The following is a 26,187-nucleotide window of genomic DNA, read 5'->3' as shown; positions in this document are numbered from 1 at the left end:
CAGACCCCGCCCTTAGGCTATTTGGTTGCTGGGTTACCAGCTCCCACCCAATTCCAGCTCTGTGACCCTGAGGGCGGAGCTTGCAGGGGCAGATTGCTCACAATGTCTGCCTGTGACCTAGAGCCAAACACTATTAGCTCTGACTGAGTCAGCGGCTCAGACTTGGGCCCTAGACAAAGGCCAAAGTTCTCCGCACTCCCGCTCAGGCTCTCTCCAAGGCAGTTCAGCTGAGTGCCAAGTCCAAAGACACCAAAACAGTTCACAGGTAAGGCCTTTCTGGTTTGCAGTCTTGCTGCTACTGAACTTACAGTTGTGGGCGGGTTTAGACGGATTGAACACACGCGACCACTTGCTGGTTTTCCACTGTTTTAGTCCTCCTCTTGGGGTCCAGAAGTCTCTCGCTGACTCCCTGTATCCTCTCAGGGGTGATGATAGGCAGATCCCACCAGCCAGAGATGCCTGGAGTCCTATCTCCCCAGACTCACGGTGCCCAGATGCAAGGAAGCTGTTACTCGGCTGCCATCTTGCTCCGCCTCCTCCTACTGTACCTTTTCTATGTTAAAATATGATGAGATGCACGCATGCTTACCATTGTGTTACATTGCCTAGAGAATTCAGTACAGTAACTGTACATGTTTGTAGCCCTGGAGCAGTCAGCTGTACCATGCAGCCTACATGTAGTGGGCTGTCCCATCTGGGTTTGTGTAAGTATACTCTGCAGTGTTTGAAGAATGATGAAATTGCCTAATGATGCATTTCTCAAGATGTATCCCTGCTGTTGAGTAACACCTGACTTTTGTATCTTCCTTCTTTCTCATAGGTACACAAAATTTATCCATTAAAAAGTACACATAATTTTTACTTTGCTATTTTCACTTACCATCTTACTGGTTTTTTTTTTTTTTTTTTTTTGCATTTTGGCAGTTTTTATAATTCTAATTAAACAACTGCATGATTTTATTTTATTTTGTTTTTTGTTAGATAAGCATGGGTTTGAGTCTCTGCTCTGTTATAACCTATTATATGGTCCTGAGTAATCTCTCCTTTTTTGAATAGCTTTGAGTTTTAAGTGATATACAATCAACTGCACATATTTAAATTCTATATTTTGATCAGTTTGACATATATTTACACTGGGGAACCATCATCGCAATTAAGATAGTGAACGTATCCATCACCTCCAAAGTTTCCTCATGGCCTTCTGTGGTCCCCTCTCTCCCACCCCTCATAACTGAAATTCATTCATGTCATTGCTATGAAAATGGCAGAACATTTGAACCAGATTACATAAAAAGTCAAAAACTGAAAACTTTTGAAGGAAGGAACTTGGTCTCCTGTATGACTCTTGGCCCCAGAGCAGTCCCTAGGACCGATAGATGTTCCTGGGAGTTTGTGGCAGCTCAGGTGCCCTGGGGGTGTCCTCAGCCTAATGAGATCGTCACCCATCCCCCAATGATATGACGGCCATTTCTTCACATCCTTCTTTTATTTCAGGCTCTGCAGCCAATGCCTCACTTTCAAGTATCTTTACTTTTTTCCTCCCATCTTTGTGGACTTGTAACCAGCTTATTTTCTCTAAAAGAGCCCTTCCTTTTGAACTCCTTCAAATCTGGTATTTCCATTTCTCTCATTCTTTGCACACTATCTCAGACCTTTTAGCTCTAAAGTTTATGACTCATACTAAAACTTGCAAATTATAGTGATAATAATTAATAGAGCAAGCAAGGTACACAGGACAGCCCATTTGTGCTATAAACACATGTTTCCCTGTCCTAGGAGTTCATGTCACTTGTAAAATTGTATCTCTAACCTGTAAAATTCCCGTTAAACATTCCCTTTAGACATTACCTTTGTTTTTAAAAGCCTCCTAGAGGGCAGAAGCTGGGGAAAGACAAGCCACCCCAAAAAAAAAAAAAAAAAAAAGAAGAAGAAGAAGGGTGGCCTGTGCTTTATAAACATGATTTCAAGCACATTGGGGAATCAAAGGGCTCCTGGATGCAGTTCCACATCATGACACTAAGGGGCAGCATGTACCAAAGGAAACATTTATTAATAGTTTTGCCAAAGCCCAGAAGAAACTCGGAGGAAACCACCTTGCTTTTAAGCCCCCAAAGTGTAAGATGTAGAGGCCAAATTTTAATCTTTTGAATAAAATTACAGCATTACAATTTTTAATATCTTTTTTTTTTTTTTTTTTAAGACAGAGTCTCATTCTGTCACCCTGGGTAGGTGCTGTGGTACCATAGCTCACAGCAACCTCTAACTCTTGGGCTCAAGAGATCATCTTGTTTCAGCCTCCTGAGTAGCTAGGACTACAGGTGTCTGCCACAACACCCAGCTAATTTTTAGAGCTGGGGTTCTTACTATTGCTCAGGCTGATCTCAGACTTTTTGTTTCGAGATCCACCTGCCTCAGTCTCCCTGAAGGCTGGGATTACAGGCAGGAGCCACTATTCCTGGCCCTTAATATCTTTTCTTATAAGAGTTTTACCTGTCAGTTCTCCAGGCAAGACCAGGTGCAGTGGCTCACACCTATAATCCTAGCACTCTGGGAGGCCAAAGTGGAGATCCCTGAGCTCAGGAGTTGGAAATCAGCCTGAGCAAAACAAGACCCATCTCTACTAAAAATAGAAAAATTATCCAGGCATTATGGTGGGCACCTGTAGTGCCAGCTACTTGGGAGGTTGAGGCAGAAGGATGATTAGAGCATAGGAGTTTGAGGTTGCTGTGGACTAGGGTGATGCCACAGAACTCTACCCAGGGAAAAAGAGTGAGACTCTGTTTTGAATGAAATAAATAAAAAAAATTCTACAAGTAAATTATTTTGTGATTGAATATGATTTAAATATAATATTGCTGAGACCCACATACTCTGTAAGATTTACCAATTTTAGTGTATTTAAAATTTCAGTGCAGGCTCGGCGCCCGTAGCACAGTGGTTACAGCACCAGCCACATACACCAAAGGTGGCAGGTTCAAGCCTGGCCTGGGCCAGCTAAGCAGTGATGACAACTGCAACAAAAAAATAGCTGGGCATTGTGGCAGGTGCCTGTAGGCCCAGCTATTTGGAGGCTGAGGCAAGAGAATCACTTGAGCCCAAGAGTTTGAGGTTGCTGTGAGCTGTGACGCCACAGTACTGTAGTGAGGGCAGCATAGTGAGACTCTGTCTCGAAAAACAAACAAAAAAACAAACTTCAGTGTATTCAACTTCAGCAATTAATCTGATAATACTTAATTCAAAATTCCAACTCATTACATTCAATGAAATGAGTATTGTCTCCTTCCCCTCCATTAGATGAAGCAAATTTTTATGTGGAATAAAGGCAACCAAATAATAATTTGGACAATTTAACTCAACTCGGGAGATCTTGCAATTTCCATCTCTAGTTGATTTGTTCATTAACCCATCCATCCACCAAGATTTCTGAGCACTTCCACGTGCCTACTCCTGTGCTAAACGCTGTGGAACACAAAGATGGACCAGACATCAACCCTGACATCAAGGAACTCGCTCAAAGTTTGGAGAGTGGGAAGTAGATGGCAGACAAAGTGATTTCAGGAATGTCCAGTAAGGGCAATGATAAAAAGAACAAGGAGTTACAGTAGAGGTAAGGATGGGGGGAATGTGGGGTGGGTAGTTGGGAAGAGTGCAGGAAAACTTTCAAGAGAAGATGGTATTTGAACTGAATCTTAAAGCAGTAGGTAGAATTAGCATTCCAGGCAGTGGGCCTGGAACAGGCAAAGGCACAGGGGAATGAGGGAGCCCAACCACCACCGTGGTCAGTTTGCTGGCAGGGCTGGAATTTTGAATGCCCAGGAGTGCAGTTGTTGATTTGAGTCTTAGATCAACTACTTGGACAGCAGAATGGAGATCAGAATAAAGGGACAGAGACAAAGAAGAGAGAGCTGTGAGGAGCTACTGTGGCAATAGACTGCAGAAATCATGAGGCCCTAGAGATGGTGAAGAAACTGGACGGTTTCAACTGGTGTTTAAAAATGGTGACAGAGGGAGCAAGATGGCAGCCAAGTACAAGCTTCCCTGCAACTGGGCACGGTAAGTCTGGGGAGATAAGATTGCAGGCATCTCTGGTTGGTGGGATCTGCCTATAATAATCCCTTTGAGGGTACAGGGAGTCAGCAAGGGACTTCTGGACCCCAAGAGGAGGACAAAAACAGTGGAAAACTGGCAAGTGGTTGCATGTGTTCGATCGACCTAATCCCACCGGCAGCCATAAGTACAAGTAGCAGTGAGACTGCAAACCGGAAAGGCCTTACTTATGAACTGTTTCAGTGTTTTTGGACTTGGCACTCAGTTGAACTGCCTTGGGAAGAGCTTGAGCAGGAGTGCGGAGAACTTTGGGCATTGTCTAGGGTCCCAGACTGAGCTGCTGAGCTGGATGGAGCTAATAGTGTTCGGCTGTGGGCCACAGGGAGCCATTGTGAGAAAACTGCCCCGGCAAGCTCTGCCCTGAGGGTCACAGAGCAAGGATCAGGCAGGAGCTAGTAACTTAGTGACTGAGCAGCCTAAAGGCAGGGACTGAGCTGCCTTAGAGCCTTAACCCTCAGGGGCAGAGTGAGACCGGTTTCGTCACACTGGAGCCTCGGGCTGTTACCCTGGGTAGAGTGCCGTGGTGTCACAGCTCATAGCAACCTCAAACTCCTGGGCTTGGCACTGCCCGGACCTCCATAAGAGCTGCACTGCGACCCCCGACCCGCAACCCACACCTGCCAGGCTTTCGCATGCCCTGGGAACTGCACAACCCCACGTCCTCCCTCTTGTACCCTCCCTGCCTCTACACCAGCCCGCTTGTCTAGCCAGGAACTCTGGTAGCCACATGCCCTCCAGAGACCTCCCTGCCTCTGCGCAGAGCCCTTCTCCTGGCCAGAGACTGCTGGAGCCTTGGTCTCTCTGTGCCAAAGGCACTGGGTGCCAGGCACTCCTAGAACTGTGTGCACCACCTCCTGCCCTGTTGCTGGATCCGGGTGTGTCACACTCTGGAGCTGCTTCCATAACCAGAACTTCCAAGCTGTGGCAGCCCCAGAGGAACTACAAAGGTTCACTCCCTACAAAGATCCAGCAACAATAGAGTGATGCCACTGGGGTCTAATCTTGGAGAGACACCTCCCCAACTCTGAGAATGGCCAGAGGCAATGGTGAAAAACAGTCATGAGGCGAAATTAACAGAAAAACTCTGGCAATATGAATAATCAGAGTAGATCAACTCCCTCAAGGATCAATGGGGCAGACACAGCACAAGATCCCATGCACAAATAGCTGAGATGTCAGAAATTGAATTCAGAATCTGGATAGCAAATAAGATCAAATCAGAATTCCAAGCAGTAACCCAAAAGATATCTCAAGAATTCAATGAATTCAAAGACCAAATGACCAAAGATTTTGACACATTGAGACAAGAAGTTGCAGCCCTCAAAGATCTGAGAAACACAGTAGAATCCCTCAGTAACAGAATGGAGCAAGCAGAAGAAAGGATTTCTGACATTGAAGACAAAACTTTTGAATGCTCCCAAACTCTGAAAGAGGAAGAGAAATGGGGGGCAAAAACAGATCACTCTCTCATGGAGCTCTGGGATAATTCAAAGAAAACCAATATTCATCTTATAGGGATCCCTAAAAGTGACGAAGTGACTTCACAAGGCACAGAGTCTCTTCTCCATGAGATTATGAAGGAGAACTTTCCAGACATGCCAAGAGATTCTGAAATTTAGATAGCAGGCAGTTTCAGAACTCCAGCACAACTCAACCCAAATAAGACATCCCCCAGACACATCATAATCAATTTCACTAAAGTTAAATTGAAGGAGAAAATTCTGAAAGCAGCCAGATGAAAGAAAACCATCACCTACAAGGGGAAGAATATTAGAATAACTGCAGATCTCTCTGCTGAAACCTTTCAAGCTAGAAGAGGATAGTCATCGACTTTTAATCTAAAACAAAATAACTTTCAACCCAGCATCCTGTACCCAGCTAAACTGAGTTTCATTTATGACGGAGAAATTAAATACTTCAATGACATTCACATGTTGAAGAAATTTGCCATAACTAAATCAGCTCTCCAGGATATTCTCAGACCTATCCGCCATAAAGACCAGTGTAATCCTCCACCACAAAAGTAAACCCGCCCAGAAAATTTTGATCAAATTCCAACTTCCACAGTTGCAAAAGGATTGAAAATGTCACCGAACTCTCGAAAGGCTTATCAATATTCTCAATTAATGTGAATGGTTTAAACTGTCCTCTAAAGAGGCACAGGTTGGCTGACTGGATACAAAAGCTGAAGCCAGATATCTGCTGCATACAAGAATCGCATCTTACATTAAAAGGCAAATACAGAGGCGGTGCCTGTGGCTCAGTCGGTAAGGCGCCGGCCCCATATACTGTGGGTGGCGGGTTCAAACCCGGCCCCGGCCAAACTGCAACCAAAAAATAGCCGGGCGTTGTGGTGGGCGCCTGTAGTCCCAGCTACTCGGGAGGCTGAGGCAAGAGAATTGCTTCAGCCCAGGAGTTGGAGGTTGCTGTGAGCTGTGTGAGAAAAAAAAAAAAAAAAAAGACAAATATAGACTCAAGGTGAAGGGATAGTCATCTATACTCCAGGCAAATGGAAAGCAGAAAAAAGCAGGCATTGCAATCCTATTCGCAGATGCAATAGGCTTTTTTTTTTTTTTCGTAGAGATAGAGTCTCACTTTATGGCCCTCGGTAGAGCGCCGTGGCCTCACACAGCTCACAGCAACCTCCAACTCCGGGGCTTAAGCGATTCTCTTGCCTCAGCCTCCCAAGTAGCTGGGACTACAGGCACCCACCACAACGCCCGGCTATTTTTTGGTTGCAGTTTGGCCGGGGCCGGGTTTGAACCCGCCACCCTCGGTATATGGGGCCGGCACCTTACCAACTGAGCCACAGGCGCTGCCCACAATAGGCTTTAAACCAATTGAAATAAGGAAGGATAAGGATGGACACTTCATATTTATTAAAGGTAATACTCAATATGAGATTTCAATTATTAATATTCATGCACCCAACCAGAATGCACCTCAATTTATAAGAGAAACTCTAACAAACATGAGCAACTTGATTTCCTCCAGTTCCATAGTAGTTGGAGATTTTAACACCCCTTTAGCAGTGCTGGATAGATCCTCCAAAAAGAAGCTAAGCAAAGAAATTTTAGATTTAAACTTAACCATTCAACATCTGGACTTAACAGACATCTACAGAACATTTCATCCCAACAAAACTGAATACACATTCTTCTCATCAGCCCACAGAACATACTCCAAAATCGACCACATCCTAGGCCACAAATCTAACCTCAGCAAATTAAAAAAAATAGAAATTATTCCTTGCATCTTCTCGGACCATCATGGAATAAAAGTTGAACTCAATAACAACAGGAACCTGCATACCCATACAAAAACATGGAAGCTTAACAACCTTATACTGAAGGATAGAGGGTTATAGATGAGATTAAGAAGGAAATCACCAAATTTTGGGAACAAAACAACAATGAGGGCACGAATTATCAGAACCTCTGGGATACTGCAAAGGCAGTCATAAGAGGGAATTTATAGCACTGCAAGCCTTCCTCATGAAAATGGAATGAGAGGAAGTTAGTAACTTAATGGGACATCTCACGCAACTGGAGAAGGAAGAACACTCCAACCCCAAACCCAGAAGAAGAAAAGAAATAACCAAAATCAGAGCAGAATTAAATGAAATTGAAAAGAAAAGAATTATACAACAGATCAATAAATCCAAAAGTTGGTTTTTTTGAAAAGACTAATAAAATAGATAAACCTTTGGCCAACCTAACAGGAAAAAAAGAGTAAAATCTCTAATTTCATCAATCAGAAATGGTAATGATGAAATAACAACAGACCCCTCAGAAATTCAAAAAATCCTTAATGGACACTATAAGAAACTCTACTCTCAGAAATATGAAAATCTGAAAGAAATCGACCAATACCTGGAAGTATGCCACCTACCAAGACTTAGCCAGAATGAAGTGAAAATGTTGAACAGGCCTATATCAAGTTCTCAAATAGCATCAACTATACAAAATCTCCCTAAAAAGAAAAGCCCAGGACCAGATGGCTTTACGTCAGAATTTTACCAAACCTTTAAAGAAGAACTAGTACCTATATTACTAAACCTCTTCCAAAATATAGAAAAACAAGGAATATTGCCCAACACATTCTACGAAGCAAACATCACCTTGATCCCCAAACCAGGGAAAGACCCAACAAGAAAAGAAAATTATAGACCAATATCACTAATGAATATTGATGCTAAAATACTCAATAAGATCCTAACAAACAGAATCCAACAACACATCAAAAAAATTATACACCACGACCAAGAGGGATTTATCCCAGGGTCTCAAGGCTGGTTCAATATATGTAAATCTATAAATGTAATTCGGCACATAAACAAACTAAAAAATAAGGACCATATGATTCTTTCAATTGATGCAGAAAAAGCTTTGGATAATATCCACCATTCCTTCATGATCAGAGCACTTAAGAAAATTGGTAAAGAAGGGACATTTCTTAAACTAATAGAGGCCATCTACAGCAAACCCACAGCCAATATCATAGTGACTGGAGTTAAATTGAAATCATTTCCACTTAGATCAGGAACCAGGCAAGGTTGCCCATTGTCTCCGTTACTCTTTAACATTGTAATGGAAGTTTTAGCCGTTGCAATTAGGGAAGAATAGACGATTAAGAGTATCCACATAGGGTCAGAAGAGTTCAAACTTTCACTCTTCACAGATGATATGATCGTATATCTGGAAAACACTAGGGATTCTACTACAAAACTTTTAGAAGTGATCAAGGAATACAGCAATGTCTCAGGCTACAAAATCAACACCCATAAATCTGTAGCCTTTATATACACCAACAATAACCAAGCTGAAAAAACAGTCAAGGACTCTATTCCTTTCCAGTAGTACCAAAGAAGATGAAATATTTGGGAGTATACCTAACAAAGGACGTCAAAGATCTCTACAAAGAGAACTATGAAACTTTAAGAAAAGAAATAGCTGAAGATGTTAACAAATGGAAAAACATACTATGCTCATGGCTGGGAAGAATCAACATTGTTAAAATGTCTATACTACCCAAAGCAATATATAATTTTAATGCAATTCCTATTAAAGCTCCATTGTCATATTTTAAAGATCTTGAAAAAAATAATACTTTGTTTTATATGGAATCAGAAAAAATCTCGAATAGCCAAAACATTCCTCACACAGCAGGAGGAATCACGCTACCAGACCTGAGACTGTACTATAAATCAATAGTGATCAAAACAGCATGGTATTGGCACAAAAACAGAGAAGTAGATGTCTGGAACAGAATAGACAACCAAGAGATGAATCCAGCTATTTACCATTATTTGATCTTTGACAAGCAATTAAAAACATTGGGGAAACAGTGGGGAAAAGATTCCCTATTTAACAAATGGTGCCGGGTGAACTGGCTGGCAACCTGTAGAAGATTGAAACTGGACCCACAACCTTTCACCACTAACTAAGATAGACTCTCACTGGATAAAAGATTTAAACTTAAGACATGAAACTATAAAAATACTTGAAGAAAGTACAGGGAAAACTCTTGAAGGAATTGGCCTGGGTGAATATTTTATGAGGAGGACTCCCCAGCAACTGAAGCAGTACCAAAAATACATTACCTGTATCAAACTGAGACCTGATCAAACTAAAAAGCTTCTGCACAGCCAAGAACATAGTAACTAAAGCAAGCAGACAGACCTCAGAATGGGAGAAAATATTTGCAGGTTATACCTCCGATAAAGGTCTAATAACCAGAATGCACAGAGAACTCAAATGTATTAGCAAGAAAAGAACACGTGATCCCATCTCAGGGTGGGCAAGGGACTTGAAGAGAAACTTCTCTAAAGAAGACAGATGTATGATTTACAAACACATGAAAAAAAGATCATCATCCTTAATCGTCAGAGAAATGCAAATCAAAACTACTTCGAGATATCACCTAACCCCAGTAAGAGTAGCCCACATAACAAAATCCCCAAACCAGAGATGTTGGCATGAATGTGGAGAAAAGGGCACAGTTCTACACTGCTGGTGGGAATGCACACTAATACATTCCTTTTGGAAGGATGTTTGGAGAATACTTAGAGACCTAAAAATAGACTTGCCATTGGATCCTATTATTCCTTTACTAGGTTTATACCCAGAAGACCAAAAATCACAATATAACAAAGACATCTGTACCAGAATGTTTATTGCAGCCCAATTCATAATTGCTAAGTCATCGAAGAAGCCCAAGTGGCCATTGACCCATGAATGGACTAGCAAATTGTGGTACATGTATACCATGGAATATTGATTCTCTTTTTTTTTTTTTTTTTGTAGAGACAGAGTCTCACTTTATGGCCCTCGGTAGAGTGCCGTGGCCTCACACAGCTCACAGCAACCTCCAACTCTTGGGCTTAAGCGATTCTCTTGCCTCAGCCTCCAGAGTAGCTGGGACTACAGGTGCTCACCACAACGCCCGGCTATTTTTTGGTTGCAGTTTGGCCGGGCCCGGGTTTGAACCCGCCATATATGGGGCCGGCACCTTACCGACTGAGCCACAGGCGCCGCCCTATACCATGGAATATTATGCAGCCTTAAAGAAAGATGGAGACTTTACCTCATTCCTGTTTACATGGGTGGAGCTGGAACATATTCTTCTTAGCAAAGTATCTCAGGAATGGAAGAAAAAGTATCCAATGTACTCAGCCCTACTATGAAGCTAAATTATAGCTTTCACATGAAGACTATAACCCAACTATAGCACAAGAATATGGGGAAAGGGCCAAGGAAGGGGAAGGGAGGGGGGAGGTAAGGATGGAGGGAGGGTGATGGGTGGGGCCACACCTACGGTGCATCTTAGAATGGGTACAGGTGGAATTTACTAAAGGCAGAATACAAATGTCTACATACAATAACTAAGAAAATGCCATGAAGGCTACGTTGAACAGTTTGATGAGAATATTTCAGATTGTATATGAAACCAGCACATTGTACCCCTTGATTACACTAATGTACACAGCTATGATTTAACAATAAAAAAAATGAAAAAAATAAATAAAAATTGTGACAGAGGGCTGGGTGACTGATGGAGCTTAAAGACTGAAATGGTCCACACAGGAGGAGGAAGAGGTGAGGTAGGAAGATGGGACAAAGTGAGGCAAAGTGGCACAGGAAAGAAACTGTGTTTGTTAACTTGCCACTTGGACCCCTGACTCTGTGACGATGTGCAGCTTTCCAGAAAGATCTGAAGACAAAACAGGATGGAGCATGTGGCCCCCTTATCTCCTGCCTGAGTCATTGCATTCTTTAATAGGGAAATAATCCTGGTCCTTGCCTTTTTCTGCACATAAAATAACCTCTGACATGTGGGATTATGCTTCTGGAATGTACTCTCACACCCAAACTTCCGTCTGATGATTTTGCACATACTGAGCCCCAGCACCTGTATATAAGCAGTGGACTAAAGCCCCGTGTCAGGATGGTCAGACAGGCCCTCTCTGAAGCACTGCTCCCAGGCTGTAGACCTTGGGGCACAGTCCTCAGTAAGACCATTGAATAAAACGACTTTAGTTATGTAAAGGTTTTCTGTAGGTAACTGTCCTAAGTGAGCTTGAAAAGCTTGTGGGACACTCAAGCAGACAGTTTGATAGATGGGAAGCTTAGCAGAGAGATCTCAGTCAAAAATTTTGATTTGAAGGGTGACTGAAATTGAAGGAGTAGCTGAGATCTCCAACAATATTTCAGAGCTGGAGAGGAGAAAGTGCATTAGAAAATGAGAAAGAGGCGGCTGTGGCTCAGTGAGTTGGGCGCTGGTCCCATATAACAAGGGTGGGGGGTTCAAACCCGGCCCCGGCCAAACTACAATAAAAAATAGCTGGGCGTTGTGGTGGGTGCCTGTAGTCCTAACTACTTGGGAGGCTGAGGCAAGAGAATCGCCTAAGCCCAGGAGTTGGAGGTTGCTGTGAGCTGTGACGCCACAGCACCCTACTGAAGGCAACATAGTGAGACTCTGTCTCTAAAAAAAAAAAGGAAAGAAAGAAAATGAGAAAAAGACCAAGAAAAGTGTGGTCCTAAAGACACAGGGAGAGGAAGACCCAACATAAAGTACATTGTCTATAGACTTAGCATAACCCCTATAAGAATAGCAATGAGATTGGCTCCAAGGGCAAGACTCTTCTGTCATGTTTACATGGGGGCTGGACCAAACATAAGAACCTGATAAACATGTCTTCACTGTATGTATGTACATTCTCCCAGTGGAATAATATGCACTTGAATGAAGAATAGGACAGATCTGTAAGTGCTAATATAGAAAGGTTTTTAAGATACATTAAGTGAAGGCCAGTGCAGTGTAATCCCAGCACTCTGGGAGGCCTAGGTGCGTGGATTGCTTGAGCTCAGGAGTTCAAGACCAGCCTGGGTAAGAGTGAGACTCCTTCTCTACTAAAAATAGAAAAAAACTATCTTGGTGTTGTGGTGGGTGCCTACAGTCCCAGTTACTCAGGAGGCTGAGGCAAGAGGATTGCTCAAGCCCAAGAGTCTGAGACTGCTGCGAGCTACGATGACATCATGGCCCTTTACCCAGGGTGACAGAGTGAGACTCTGTCTCAAAAAAAAACAAAAAAGATATATTAAGTGAAAGAGTGAAGTGCATGCATGTTGAGGCTGTTTATGTATATTTAAGGATGTGTGTGCAGCATATGTAATTCTATAAATAACAGAAATGTTTTCTGTAAGCACAATAGTATAATAAATGGCACATACATAGCACTTACTATATTCCAGGTACATATTTTAACTCATTTATAGTTTTTCCTATTGTGTATAAACTACAAGTTATCCCCATTTATATTGATGGGGAAACTGAGGCACTGAGTGATTAAGTGACCAGCCAGGTATCACAGAGCTAGTTAGTGGCAGAGGTGAAAGTTAAACCCAGACAGTCCCTGCTTTTACCGCCCATGATACTGACCTTCATGCAGGAAAGCATTAACTGAGGGCCGTGAGGGTTGGGAGTGGTGGAGAGAGGCTCTTGCTTTTACTTCATACTTTTGAGTATTCACGATATTATTACTATTTTACCATACACAGTATTACTTTAATGAAACACTGACTAAATATATGTTTGAGAACTGGGCGTTCAGTGTACAGCAAGGGCATCATGGGGACCTGCAGGGAGGTTACGGTGAGGTGTGGGGGCAGGAGGGGAAGTTATAACAGCCAGAATCCCTCCCTCACTGGCTTGTTGAAAGAAATAAAGAAGAGATGCTTGCTTGCTTTGCGTTTATTTAAGTTTCAGTCCTGGGAGGACAGACAGCATTGAAAAGTGCAGTGGCCAATTTCTGACATTGGTTTCTCCAGGGACTCCTTTTCTTTTTTCTTTCATTTTCTTTTCTTTTCTTTTCCTTTCCTTTTTTTTTGAGACAGAGTCTAACTACGTCGCCCTCAGTAGAGTGCCATGGAGTCACAGCTCACAGCAACTTCAAACTCTTGGGCTTAAGCAATTCTATTGCCTCAGCCTCCCAAGTAACTGGGACTACAGGCGCCCGCCACAATGCCCGGCTATTTTGTTGTTGCAGTTGTCATCATTGTTTAGCTGGCCCCGGGCTGGGCTCAAACCTGCCAGCCTTGGTGCATGTGGCTGGCACTGTAACCACTGTGCCACAGGCACCAAGCCCGGGGGACTCCTTTTCGTCCTGAGGTTTGTGGACATCTCCTGTTGCCGACTCCTGCATACACGGCTCCTCTGCCAGTTATTCTAGTTCAATGTTTCCCCTAGGTTATACATTCCTATTACTGCATAAGTTAAAGTCAGTGAAAAAGGTGTAAGTTAAGAAGTTTCACTCCCAACCACTGTGTTCTACTTCCCCACCTTACCCCTGACAGGGACCAATTTATTCCTTTCTTGTTTCCTTTCAGCGATTCCTTAGGCAAATGCAAACATCTATGCTTGCTTGTATAAGGCATATAATCTTATTTTCATTTCTTGTTGTACAGGTTGCATCACTGCTTTGTATCTTTCAAAATCAGCACATGGAGAACTTCCTCATTATGTTTTTTTTGTAACTGGTGCACAACTGTCCTTATGATCCCTTGACCTTGCTATTGGCTTTGCTGAGGAGTCTCCCGATGTGAACTAGGGTTTCTTCTTTGCTCCTCTATTTTTAGCATTATTCTTGTCATGAACTTCCTAGCAACTAACTACATTCTGGTTAATGAGGGATAACTGGAGGCTTCTCTTTGCCTTCTTATCTAATGCCACAGTGGACCCAGTCTTCCTGGATGCCCCTGGGGGCAGCAGCTCACACCTGTTCATTTTGGTGATTAAAAACAGCAGAGCACCTCCATTTGAGTCTCTTGTCACTGGTAATTTTCATCATCTTGGGAACAGGTGCACTGGGGTGGAACCCCAGGTAAAAAATGCTTATAGTTTAATTGTAAACAACCATTGACAGAGTGTGCATTGCCGAACAGGTATGAAGTCGGGTACTTTCTTCCTCTCTTTATTTTTTATTTCTATGTTTTAATATGATTCTGTACTTGTCTGATTGTCTTATGAACGTGCTAAACTGCTATATCTTAGGGAAGTGGGGATTAGGAAGGAGAAAAAACTCATCTGCAAAGCTCTCATTTGCAGCTTGCCCTAGAATGGGCAGAACAGATTATTATGGTTTAACAGCCGTCACTTGGGTAGCAAGCCGACTGGAAGGATTGTAATATTCTGTTTTAATGACAATGCTCCTGTTTCCCCCTCTATTTATTTTGAATACATGTCTTCTCCCTTATTAATAAGTTCAGTGCTCTGCTTCTGGAGGGGTCAGTTCTGCTCCAACATGCCCACCCAGCTGGAGATGGCCATGGACACCCTGATCAGAGTCTTTCACAGATACTCTTGCAAGGAAGGGGACAGGTTCAAGCTCAACAAGGGGGAGCTGAAAATGCTCCTGCAGCGAGAGCTCACAGACTTCCTTTCGGTGAGTCACGGTTTTTCTGACGGATCCAGTAGGGGGGAGGATGAGAGTAGACAGCTTTAGGGACAGCCTTTATGTCTGTACTCTCCTATGATTCTGTCACACACACCGTGTAATTTGTATACAGATTCAAAATGCAGGAAGCCAACCCCAGAGACCCCTGTTTTCGTGCACACAGGCATGTGTTCTTTTCCATATTGCTTGATGTCAGAGTTTCCAAGTGTTGAAAATTATATTTGAGACTTTTACCAATTATTCAACATTCTGCCACAGTAATCAAAGATACAGCTAGTTGTATCCAGACTATAGTTACGACTAGTCTTAGCTAGTTACACCCAGAGCTGTGTCCCACTGTCTGTGAATTCGTATTCTATATATATGAGGTCAGAAATGAAGCCTGGGGCACTCCATGCTGGGGTGGCAAATTTTCTAGTGAATAGCAAATACTTAATTGGAATTGCTGGGAAGCATGTGTTTCACCAGGGACCAGTAAGGTAGCAAATGGATTCATGCCTCAAAATAGCCAGAAGTTCAAGAAATCTATATATGAAGCCTTGCAGTGAAATGTTTGGGGCCCCCTTTGAGGAAAACACTCTGATGTTTGTGGAATTGCTTTAAATTGATTTTGAGCACGGGGTCCTATGCCTGCAAGCCGTTATCCTGTCCAAACCCTGTGTTAAGACCACAGCTTGCAATTACCACAATCTTTCCTCCCCACCCTCTATGGGAAAAACTTTTTTTTTTTTTTTTTGAGACAGAGCCTCAAGCTGTCACCCTGGGTAGAGTGTCGTGGCATCACAGCTCACAGCAAACTCTAACCTCTGGGCTCAAGCGATTCTCCTGCCTCTGCCTCCCAAGTAGCTGGGACTACAGGCACCTGCCACAACGCCTGGCTATTTTTTGGTTGCAGCCGTTATTGTTATTTGGTGGGCCCGGGCTGGATTTGAACCCGCCAGCTCAGGTGTATGTGGCTGGCGCCTTAGCCGCGTGAGCCACAGGCGAAGAGCCATCTATGGGAAAAAGTTGAAGTAGATTTTTTTTAAAACATACAAAGTAATTCTTAATACCTTTTTAGTGATTTTACAGGGTTTCCAGCAATTTATTTTTTCCCTCTCAAATTTGGTTTTACTCCTGGATTGCATAGCATTTAGAGTAATAAGCTCAATAGGTCAAACTTGGCACTTTTTTTTTTTTTTTTTGGTTGCAGTTCAGCCGGGGCTGGGTTTGAACCCGCCACCCTCAGTATATGGGGCTGGCGCCTTACTGACTGAGCCACAGGCGCCGCCCGGCACTTTTTTTTTTTTTTTTGGAAACAGGGTCTCATTATGTTGCCCTCAGTAGAGTACCATGGCATCACAGCTCACAGCAACCTCAAACTCTTGGGCTTAAGTGTTCCTCTTGCTTCAGCCTCCCAAGTAGCTGGGCCTACAGGCACCCGCCACAATGCCTGGCTAGTTTTTGGTTGTAGTTATCATTGTTGTTTGGCAGGCCCCAGGCTGGATTTGAACCTGCCAGCCCTGGTGTATGTGGCTAGTGCCCTAGACGCTGGGCTAGAGGCATCAAGCCATTTTTTTCTTTTTCTTAAAGACAGAGTCTCACTCTGTCACCCTAGGTAGAGTGTCCTGGTGTCGTAGCTCACAGCATCCTCAAACTCTTGGCTCAGGTGATCCTCTTATCTTAGCCTCCCACGTAGGTGGGACTACAGGCACCCACTACAAGGCCCACCTAGTTTTCCTATTTTTAGTAGAGAGGGGGTCTCCCTCTTGCTTAGGCTGGTCTCCAATTCCTGAGCTCAATCGATCCACCCTCTGAGAGTGCTGGAACCACCATGCTGGGCAAACTTGGCACCTTCATTTATAATTGTTTTGATCAAGTTAATTTTGAACAATTAAGTTTCCGGCCATTTAATGGTTGGCAGTAAATGAGAAGGCAATGGGCAATTCCTGGAGGAAGTGAATTGCTGTTAGAAATGTTTCTCAGCAACTGCTAATCGTGGTAGGAGATGTGGGTGCCTCCGAGTCCTGCCCTTGTGCCACCCTTTCTTCTTTATGGACTCCCTGCTCTGCTCTCCACCTGTAAAGTACAGTCATCCTTACAAGATCTACCCTTTTTTAGGTGCCTCATTTCTTTGCACGTCAGGCATTGGGCTAAGAAGGTTCTGCCATATTAAACATCCTGTGTCAGGCAATAGTGGAGACATACTAAAAAGTTATGTGTTGCATAGTAACATTCACATTTGACTCGCTGCCTTGTATTTTCTTTTTTTTTGAGACAGAGTCTTGTTATGTCACCCTCAGTAGAGTGCTGTGGCATCATAGCTCACAGCATCTCCAAACTCTTGGGCTTAAGCAATTCTCTTGCCTCAGCCGCCCAAGTAGCTGGGACTACAGGTGCCTGCCACACACCCCCAGCTACTTTTTGTTGCAGTTGATGTTGTTTAGCTGGCCTGGGCTGGATTCAAACCTGCCACCCTCAGTGCATGTGGCTGGAGCCGTAACCACTGTGCTACTGGCGCCAAGCCACTGTCTTGTATTTTTATTTGCTGAATTTAGCAACCTTGGTGCTAAGCACTCTCAAAAATGTGTTGAAGTGTCCCCTAAAACGTGTGGGTAAATATTTTCCTCCTTTATTTTAATTTTTTTTCAGTTTTTGGCCGGGGCTGCATTTGAACCCACCACCTCCGGCATATGGGGCAGTGCCCAACCTGTTTGAGCCACAGGCGCCGCCCATTTTTCCTCCTTTAATATTTAAAAACTTCAAGTGATCTACTCAAAGGCCCAGTGTTGGAAAATGGTACAGCCACCTGCTATCCCAAGGTCCTGGCTGGAGCAAGTTCACCATCAATAGCTCACTTTGATCAGCTGCTGTTTGCTTTTTTTTTGGTCTTCAGGCCTGAGCCAGAATTACAAGGACATTGGGCAGGGGGCAGTACTCATTTAGAATTTGTGCCTGGTTCAAATCTACCTGCAAATAGGCTCACGGAAATTGTCTTCAGATGCTAAAAAATGGAAATGAAGGCTTTAATGTAAATAAAAAGAAAATGTGATTTCATTTGTCGTCATGAACCTCAGAGCCTCCAAGTTAAGAAATTTCCTTTTTCTTCTTAGTGCCAAAAGGACCCCCAGTTGGTTGACAAGATAATGCAGGACCTGGATGCAAACAAGGACAACGAAGTGGATTTTAATGAATTCGTGGTCATGGTGGCGGCTCTGACAGTTGCTTGTAATGATTACTTTGTGGAACAATTGAAGAAGAAAGGAAAATAAAGATAAGTAGCAGGCCAGTGTAAAGGCAGAAATATATCCAAAGTTATTTACTTATTTTTCATCTGTACCCTTCAGATCTACAGACACATTCATGTCATTTATAGATATAATAAATAGCACATATAGTTAATTGCTATTATTCCTAAATTTTGTGTGCCTTAATATATTGACTTTATACAATTATTCCAAATCTTATATTCCCTACTTGAAATTTGCCTATATTATTAAAGATGTTATAAGGATTTTCTTAGTCTGTCAAAAGGAGAGCATCACAAAAATTTAGATACTTTCAAATGAGATTAGAACTCAGGAAATTTCTAAGACACCATTGAATTGTACTTGAACTTCTTACCCTGTTAATAAACTGACTCCCCATACTCCTATGGCTTTGCTTCAGATGGAAGAAGCTGTATTAAGGAATTAGAAGTGCTGGCTTTTTCAGTGATTTAGGTCAGGGTATGGGTAGACTCAGGGTGAGGTGCTCAAGCCAAGAGAGCCGAAGCCAGCAACCTTTGGGGTTTGGTGTATAAATAACCTTCCATGCTCCTTGGGTTGGAGAATTCTGAAGCAAGAGTTTCCCAGAATTCCCCAGTGCTTCCCCCTGGAGTTAAGCCTTGGGCGCAGGTGGGGGCTCCTTTCCTTTCTCCTGTCTCACTGCACTACCCTACCTGTGTTTCTGCACCTCTCAAATAAATGACTTACAAATGAATCCTTGTGTCAAGGTCTGCTTGTAGAGGAAACAAAGTACGACAGATCCTTTGGAAAATTTTAAGAAAGGGAATGTTATAACGATATTTATTCTTTGAAGTGATTACCCTAGCTTATGCAAATAAAAAAAGGACTACGGAGAGGGCAGTTGTGCAGGACAGAGACCAGTTAGGAGGCTGTTGCTGTGGTTTGGGTAAGAGATCCCAAACCAGGATTTCTGCAGTAGAGATGAAGAGAAGCCATTGAACTTATTGAGTATTTTGGAGGTGGGACTGATAGGACTTACTGATGAACTCAGGGAAGTGTGAAGAAAAGGGAACAGTCCAGGATGGCAGAGCAGCCACCGCTGCTTGCTTACCCGAGATCCCTTCTACTTTTCTTCCATATATAAGCACCCTGAGCTATGCAGGGTGGCAGTGTGCTAAAAAGCTGTGCTTCCCAGCCTCTCTCAGAGGGGGGCGGGGCTTTAACAGGGACTGGGCAATGAGAGGTAAGCACAGGTCGGCCAGTGGAAATGTTGCAGTATTTCTAGTGAGGCTCTATGCCTTCCAGCTTGTTAATTCCTTTTCTTTCCCTTGGCACGTGTGTGTAAGCCTGGAGGTGGGGCCATGAGAGCAGTGGAGAGGAAAGAGAAGGGACCTGGGACATTGTTGTCATGGAGTAGTCACTGCACAGCCCTGTTTTGGGCCCTTTGATTACATGGGGGGAGGGTGGTGGTGAAAGAAGATAACTCTGCTTAAATTGGATTCTTTTATGTGCAGCCAAACACAATCTCTAATGTTTAGATTTTGGGTGAAATGATGCAATTTACTAAATGGGAAAGACTGAGGGAGGAGCACTGATGTGAGTGCATTGGTGGGAAATTCACAGCTCTGTTTGTGATGGATACTGGACATCCAGGTGGAGATATCAAATGGGAAGTTGGATGTAAGATCTAGGCTAGAGTTCAAGGGAGAGCGGACTGGAGACATGGAGTTGGGAGTTACCAGCATCTTCATGGTCGTCTTTTTTTTGAGAAAGAGTCTCACTGTGTTGCCTTCGGTAGAGTGCCGTGGCGTCACAGGTCACAGCATCCTTAAACTCTTGGGCTTAAGCAATTCTCTTGCCTCAGCCTCCCAAGGAGCTGAGACTACAGGCATCTGCCACAACACCCAGCTATTTTTTTGTTGCAGTTGTTTTAGCTGACCCAGGCTGGGTTCGAACCTGCTACCCTTGGTGTATGTGGCTGGCGCAGTAAACATTGTGCTATGGGCACTGAGCCATCTTCATGGTCTTAAGCCACAGGACTAGAGAGGACTTAGCTGGAGAAGAAAAAGGTCCAAGAATGCTGGCCATGATATGACAAAGGCATGGCTAGGGAGATAGAAGGAAAACCAGGAGGGCATGGTGCTTTAGAAATCTAAAAAGTAGAAAAGAGGGAAAAAGTATTGGAGAAGGAGGAAGAGTAAAATCCATTGAGAGGAGGAGTAAAATGAAAATGGAGATGTAGTCAGGTATCTAGCACCCCTGACATGGAAAGGAGTTTGATTTTGCTTATGAAAGAGCTGATCTCCCTATGTGGCAGGGAGTGAGTGCTCAATAACTTTTGGGTTAAGGAATAAATGAAAGAACTTGCCAACTCTTGACTTTCTAGTGCTAAGATCTGTCATTTTTTTTTCCTTTAAGTTGAACTATATTTGTTGTCTCCTTCAAATCAATACCTAGTAGACAGGACAGGGAGAATTTAAAGGAAAGAACATTCAAGAGAAAAAATATATATACTATTGGCATTTACTTAGTCCTGTCTTTCAAAAGGTTAGAAGTGCTGGGCACAGTGGCTCATGCCTGTAATCCTAGCACTTTGGGAGGCCGGGGCAGGTGGATTGCCTGAGCTCAGGAGTTTGAGACCAGCCTGAGCCAGAGTGAGACTCTGTCTCTAAAAACAGCTGGGCCTTCTGGTAGGCACCTGTAGTCCCAGTTACTTGGGAGGCTGAGGCAAGAGAATTGCTTAAGCCCAAGAGTTTGAGGTTGCTGTTAGCTATGACATTATGGCATTCTACCAAGGGTGGTAAAGTGAGACTCTGTCTCAAAAAAAAGAAAAGTTAGAAGAAAAAACAAGGGAAAAAATTGAACATATATTTCCAGATGTGTTAAGTTTTTTTGCATGCAAGAAAAAGTTTGAACATTTCTTGAGAGTGGGCCTTTAAACTTTTAATTTAATTTGCTCCCAAGTTTACATATTCTACAATGGGTCACCAAAATGTGAAAAATAAATCCAAAAATTTCCTCACGGTCTATTCTAGGAAGAACATTCTCAACATAGAGAAAGAAATGGAAAAACAATGTTCATTTCATGGTGTTTCTACAAATTGATCAAAAGTGGAGAAAAGTAATTTATGTTTCAAATTAAATTTCAAATGAATAAGAATTACGTGATGTACCAAAAGTTCTTTTCTAGTAAAAGAGAGGCTTTTTCTTTTGTTTAATATATTAGATATACACAATAATTTTGTAGGAAGCAAAACTGATTATTTCTTATGCCCAGGGGCACTGGCCTTGGCTTTCTGGAGTTTAAACATCCTTGAAGTTTAAATAACTTTCAAAGACCATCTCTGAGTAAGCCCATTCTACTGTTAAACATTTTCCTACTGTGGTTATTAGTGCGGCTTATGGGAAACAACAGCCTCAGTCTGCTGGAGACCCAGGGTTAGAGATGTAACTGACAATGCCAATAGCTAGAAAATGTAAAACAAACGACACTTTAAAATTTAACTTTGAAAACAGATATTTTTCTTTCCCCTAGAAGAATAGTGGACAAAAAAGGCCTTCCAGAGGCAGAGTCTTAAATCTAGTTTTTAACGAGGCAAAGAAATGGAGAAAGATTACTAAAGCAAGAGAGACTATGGGCAAAGCCACATAGGTGTGAAATAGCAAAATGTTCTGTTGGGGACACCACCCAGTGTTGGGTGTGGGGAGGTGGGAGATGGGGGTGGAGAGGAGAATAGGGCTCAGAGTCTGAAACCACCTGGGATGCTAATGTGAGAAATTTGAACTTCATCCTGAACATTATGGGAAACCATTTTGTAAGATTTTACCATCTTTACTTAAATCATATTTGTTTCTGTAAATATTCTCTGAAAATTTTTAAACTTTAAAGCAGTGGTTTTGAACCCTTACTTCATATCATACTTAGCTGTGGTATATTTTTAAATGTAGATGAATAAACCCCACCCCAGGAAGATTCTGATTCAATTAGTTTGGGGCTGGGGCTTAGGCACCGGCGTTTTAAAGAGCATCAGGCAGCTTGGTGCCTGTAGCTCAAGCAGCTAAGGCGCCAGCCACATATACCAGAGCTGGCACGTTCGAATCCAACCTGGGCCTGCCAAACATCAATGACAACTACAACCAAAAAAAAAAAAAAAAAACGGTGGGCATTGTGGCAGGCACCTGTAGTCCCAGCTACTTGGGAGGCTGAGGCAAGAGTATTGCTTAAGCCCAGGAGTTGGAGGTTGCTGTGATCTGCGATGCCATGGCACTCTACCCAGGGCAAAAGTTTGAGGCTCTGTCTCAAAAAAATAAATAAATAAAGAGCATCAGGTGATTTTTAATTCAACCAGTGTTGAAAATTGTTGCTTTTATTTTATGCCATCAAATAATCAGATCAACATGTGACTGAGCACTGCCTAGGACAGCATCTGCTCTGGCTCTGATGTGCGTGTGAATCACCGGAGATCTGATTCTGCCTCATAGATGGGGTGGAGCTGAGACTCTGCATTTCTAACAAATGCCCAGGTGATGCTGATGATGCTAATAGAAATGGTCTAGACTCTGGGACAAAGAAGAAAGGGGTGAAATGGAGTATGGAGGGAAAGTTTGGGACACAGACACCTGTAGAATAGTTCTTGCTGGAACATACTTTCTTTGGCCGAAATAAGACAACGCAAAGATATTAGGCCCATGGAGGGTAGAGAAGGGGAGAGAGGTAGCAGAGACCAGGGACTAACATTCCCAAGGACCCTGGGAGGGGCCAGGAGAAAGAAGGGATGTCACCAGGCTGTCTTGGGGTAAAGGTTTTAGGCAAGTTATTTAAGTCAAGTCTCATTTGCGGGGGAGATGTTTCCACTATGGCGGCCTCACGTGCTTCAGAATGAAGTAGCTGTACTTACCGACCATTGGAATTCCCAGGCCCCAGCCTTGTCTATTGATCCAACACGGAGAAGCAGGAAGGGTAAGGATCCAAACTGATAGCCCGCACACTGGGTGGTTATTATGCACCCTTAGAATGGAGAACTAGAATTCTAATGGTTAAAACAGGACAGCAGGCGCTTGGAGCCTATTAAGTGCTCAGTAAGTGGTAACCATGGTGATGATGGTGATGACAGTGAGAGAGTGAACATCTCTGGTCCAGCTAGATGCTGCAAAACCTGGTCTTATCCATCCTAATCTCTCAGGTTGGTCCGTGCTGATGCTGTCTGCCAGCTACGTGCCACAGGATAAGCGGGGCACTCTCACACGGCTGTTTGTCCCTCGACCCCTCATGCTTTCTCAAAGGATTCCATCTCAAGAAATGGCACCCTACACAGTCTTTAAACAACAGGATTTCAAAGTACATTTACTCTGATGGAAAGTGTTGTTACATCACAACTTTAAACAATAGGATGTTTGGCCTAAATGAGGTTTAAAAAGTGCTGTAGCATGAGTTTCTAAGGTCTTGCTTTGTTTCTGTTTGCAATTTTTAATTTTCTCTGTTCCAGTCAAGAGGAGAAATGACATCCTTACAAAGAGAAGGTCGGTGATAGGATGGCAATCCAAAGTCGCCCCAACCACTTCCCTTTCCAGCTTTTGTTTTCAAGAGTCTGAGCCACTGAGGTGATTATGTGGGGAGCCTCCAAGGAAACCGACAAGAGAAAGGAAATTGCCCTGAGAGAAGTATTTCCTCAGAGATTCCCTTGAGCATTGGAATAGAGAGGCGTGTGGGTCCCCAGGGGAGGGCAGGCACAAAACCTCTCCAGAGAATTCTCACCCAGCTACCAACATTTTCTCAGCCTCCTCATCTGCAGATATATATATATGTGTGTGTGTATATATAATGTATTATTATACACACACACACACACACCCCACCCACTGAGATGTGGGTGATCAGCTAAGGGTGTTACCCTCTCCTTTTGCAAGGCTTACAGTGTGTTCTCTAATTTTGCTTTGGAATGTAGCATCTGTTATCTCAAGGTATCAGTCAAAATTTTAACATCCAGGCCAAGTACAGTGGCTCACACCTATAATCCTAGCACTCTGGAAGACTGAGGCAGGAGGCTCACTTCAGCTCAGGAGTTTGAGACCAGCCTGAGCAAGAGTGAGACCCCATCTCTACTAAAAATAGAAAAATTAGCTGGGTATTGTGGTGGGCACCTGTAGTCCCAGCTACTTGGGAGGCTCAGGCAGGAGGATCACTTGATCCCAGGAGTCTGAGGTTGCTGTGAGCTATGACAGACACCACAGCACTCTAGCCTGGTCGACAGAGCAAGATTCTATGAGAGAGAGAGAGAGAGAGAGAGAGAGAGAGAGAGAGAGAGAGAGAGAGAGAGAGAGAGAGAGAGAGAGAGAAGAAATGTAATTGTCTATTTTTTTTTTTTTTTGAGACAGAGTCTCACTTTGTCACCCTTGGTAGAGTGCTGTGGAGTCATAGCTTACAGCAACCTGAAACTCTTGGGCACAAGTGATCCTCTTGCCTCAGCCTCCCAAGTAGCTGGGACTACAGGTGCCCACCACAACCGGCTATTTTTAGAGACAGGGTCTTACTCTTGCTCAGGCTGGTCTCAAACTCCTGAGCTCAGGTGATCTACCTGCCTCAGGGTCCCAAAGTGCTAGGATTAGCAGGCATGAGCCACCAGCCCAGGGAAGTATAGTTGTCTTAAGCCCTCCTCCCTATGGTTCTCATTAAATGACCAGAAAAGATCACCCAGCAGAGAACAGGAGAGACGAGGAGTCATCACCACGCCCACACAGAATTTCCATCTGGTGTTGTGAGAGCAGACTGAGAGATTACCTGGGGGATTTTGCCTGCATACTGAGACAACCTTTGTTCTGTGCACTTCTGCCCCTCACCTGTCCGTGATGTCTGTCTCCTGCCTCCTGGGTCCCTACATCTCTTCCCTGTGGAGAGAGTATTTAAGCATCAACCATCTGGCCCCTCTTGGAGTTCATATTTTGTACACTCCTGTGCACACATATGCACAGTAATAAAATTTGCATGCCTTTTCTCCTGTTCACCTGCCTTTGTCAAATGATCTTCAGTGCAATTTCAGAGGGTGTAGGGGAAGTTTTCCCACTGGCCCATAATGCCTGTGTAAAAAATATGGACATTTTCCTTAAACACACACACAAAGCCATTAGCATACCTAATAACTTAACATGGTGATATCATCAATATGCAGTTCAGAATCAAATTTCTATCACTGTCTAAAACACCTCTTCTTGCATTTGGTTTGTTTAAATCAGGAACAAAATAGAGAACACAAGTTACATTTGTTTTGTTTTGTTTGTTTTTTTTTGAGACAAAGTCTCACTTTATTGCCCTTGGTAGAGTGGCATAGTGTCACAGCTCACAGCAACCTCCAGCTCCTGGCTTAGGTGATTCTCCTGCCTCAGCCTCCCAAGTAGCTGGGACTACAGGCGCCTGCCACAACGCCTGGCTAGTTTTTGTTGTTGTTGCAGTTTGGCCGGGGCTGGGTTCGAACCCACCACCCTCAGTATATGGGGCTGTCACCCTACCCACTGAGCCACAGGCGCCACTCTGTTTGTTAAATCTCTTAAATATCCATCAATCCTCTTCAGCCTCCCTCATTTTTCTCCTATGCTCATGTTATAGAAATTGGGTAGCCCTGCAGAAAGTTTTATATTCTATATCTGTCCATTTGCATTCTTGTTTTATTTAATTGGTTCCCCTCTCACCTGTATTTTCATTCAACAAAACTCTAGATCTTGGACTAGGCCCAAGATGGACTCTTACTATGAGTATTTCACAGACCGTGCGGTGCAGTTCCTCTTGCATTAGGAGCCAGGTAATGATTAGTCGCTACTTCTGGAGTACGGTGGGCCCCCAGCTGTGCCATGTCAGTGGGGTGGGGAGGAGGGCTACACCGAGACAAATGCTAAATACTTTCTCGACCTCAGTAGTTTCTCTTCCAG

At 43.4% G+C, this 26,187-nt stretch overlaps 1 protein-coding gene across 1 annotated transcript; it reads left to right on the top strand.

Moving 5' to 3' along the window:
* The first annotated feature begins 217 nt into the window (after positions 1-217).
* Positions 218-18,391, top strand: S100Z (S100 calcium binding protein Z). Its single transcript, XM_053596858.1, has 3 exons — positions 218-265; positions 14,869-15,049; positions 18,154-18,391. Exons 2-3 carry the CDS (start codon positions 14,909-14,911, stop codon positions 18,310-18,312), a joined length of 300 nt encoding a protein of 99 aa, XP_053452833.1. The 5' UTR covers positions 218-265; positions 14,869-14,908; the 3' UTR covers positions 18,313-18,391.
* Positions 18,392-26,187: the final 7,796 nt, after the last annotated feature.

This window comes from Nycticebus coucang, chromosome 1 (genome assembly GCF_027406575.1).
Source record: "Nycticebus coucang isolate mNycCou1 chromosome 1, mNycCou1.pri, whole genome shotgun sequence".
In the NCBI taxonomy this organism is placed as follows: Eukaryota; Metazoa; Chordata; class Mammalia; order Primates; family Lorisidae; genus Nycticebus; species Nycticebus coucang.
This window is presented reverse-complemented; position numbering and strand designations above follow the sequence as displayed.

Coding starts and splice junctions, on each gene's coding strand:
- S100Z (XM_053596858.1), top strand. CDS start 14,909: ATGCCCACCCAGCTGGAGATGGCCATGGACACCCTGATCAGAGTCTTT. Junction 15,050..18,153: donor AGCTCACAGACTTCCTTTCG/GTGAGTCACGGT, acceptor TTTTCTTCTTAG/TGCCAAAAGGACCCCCAGTT.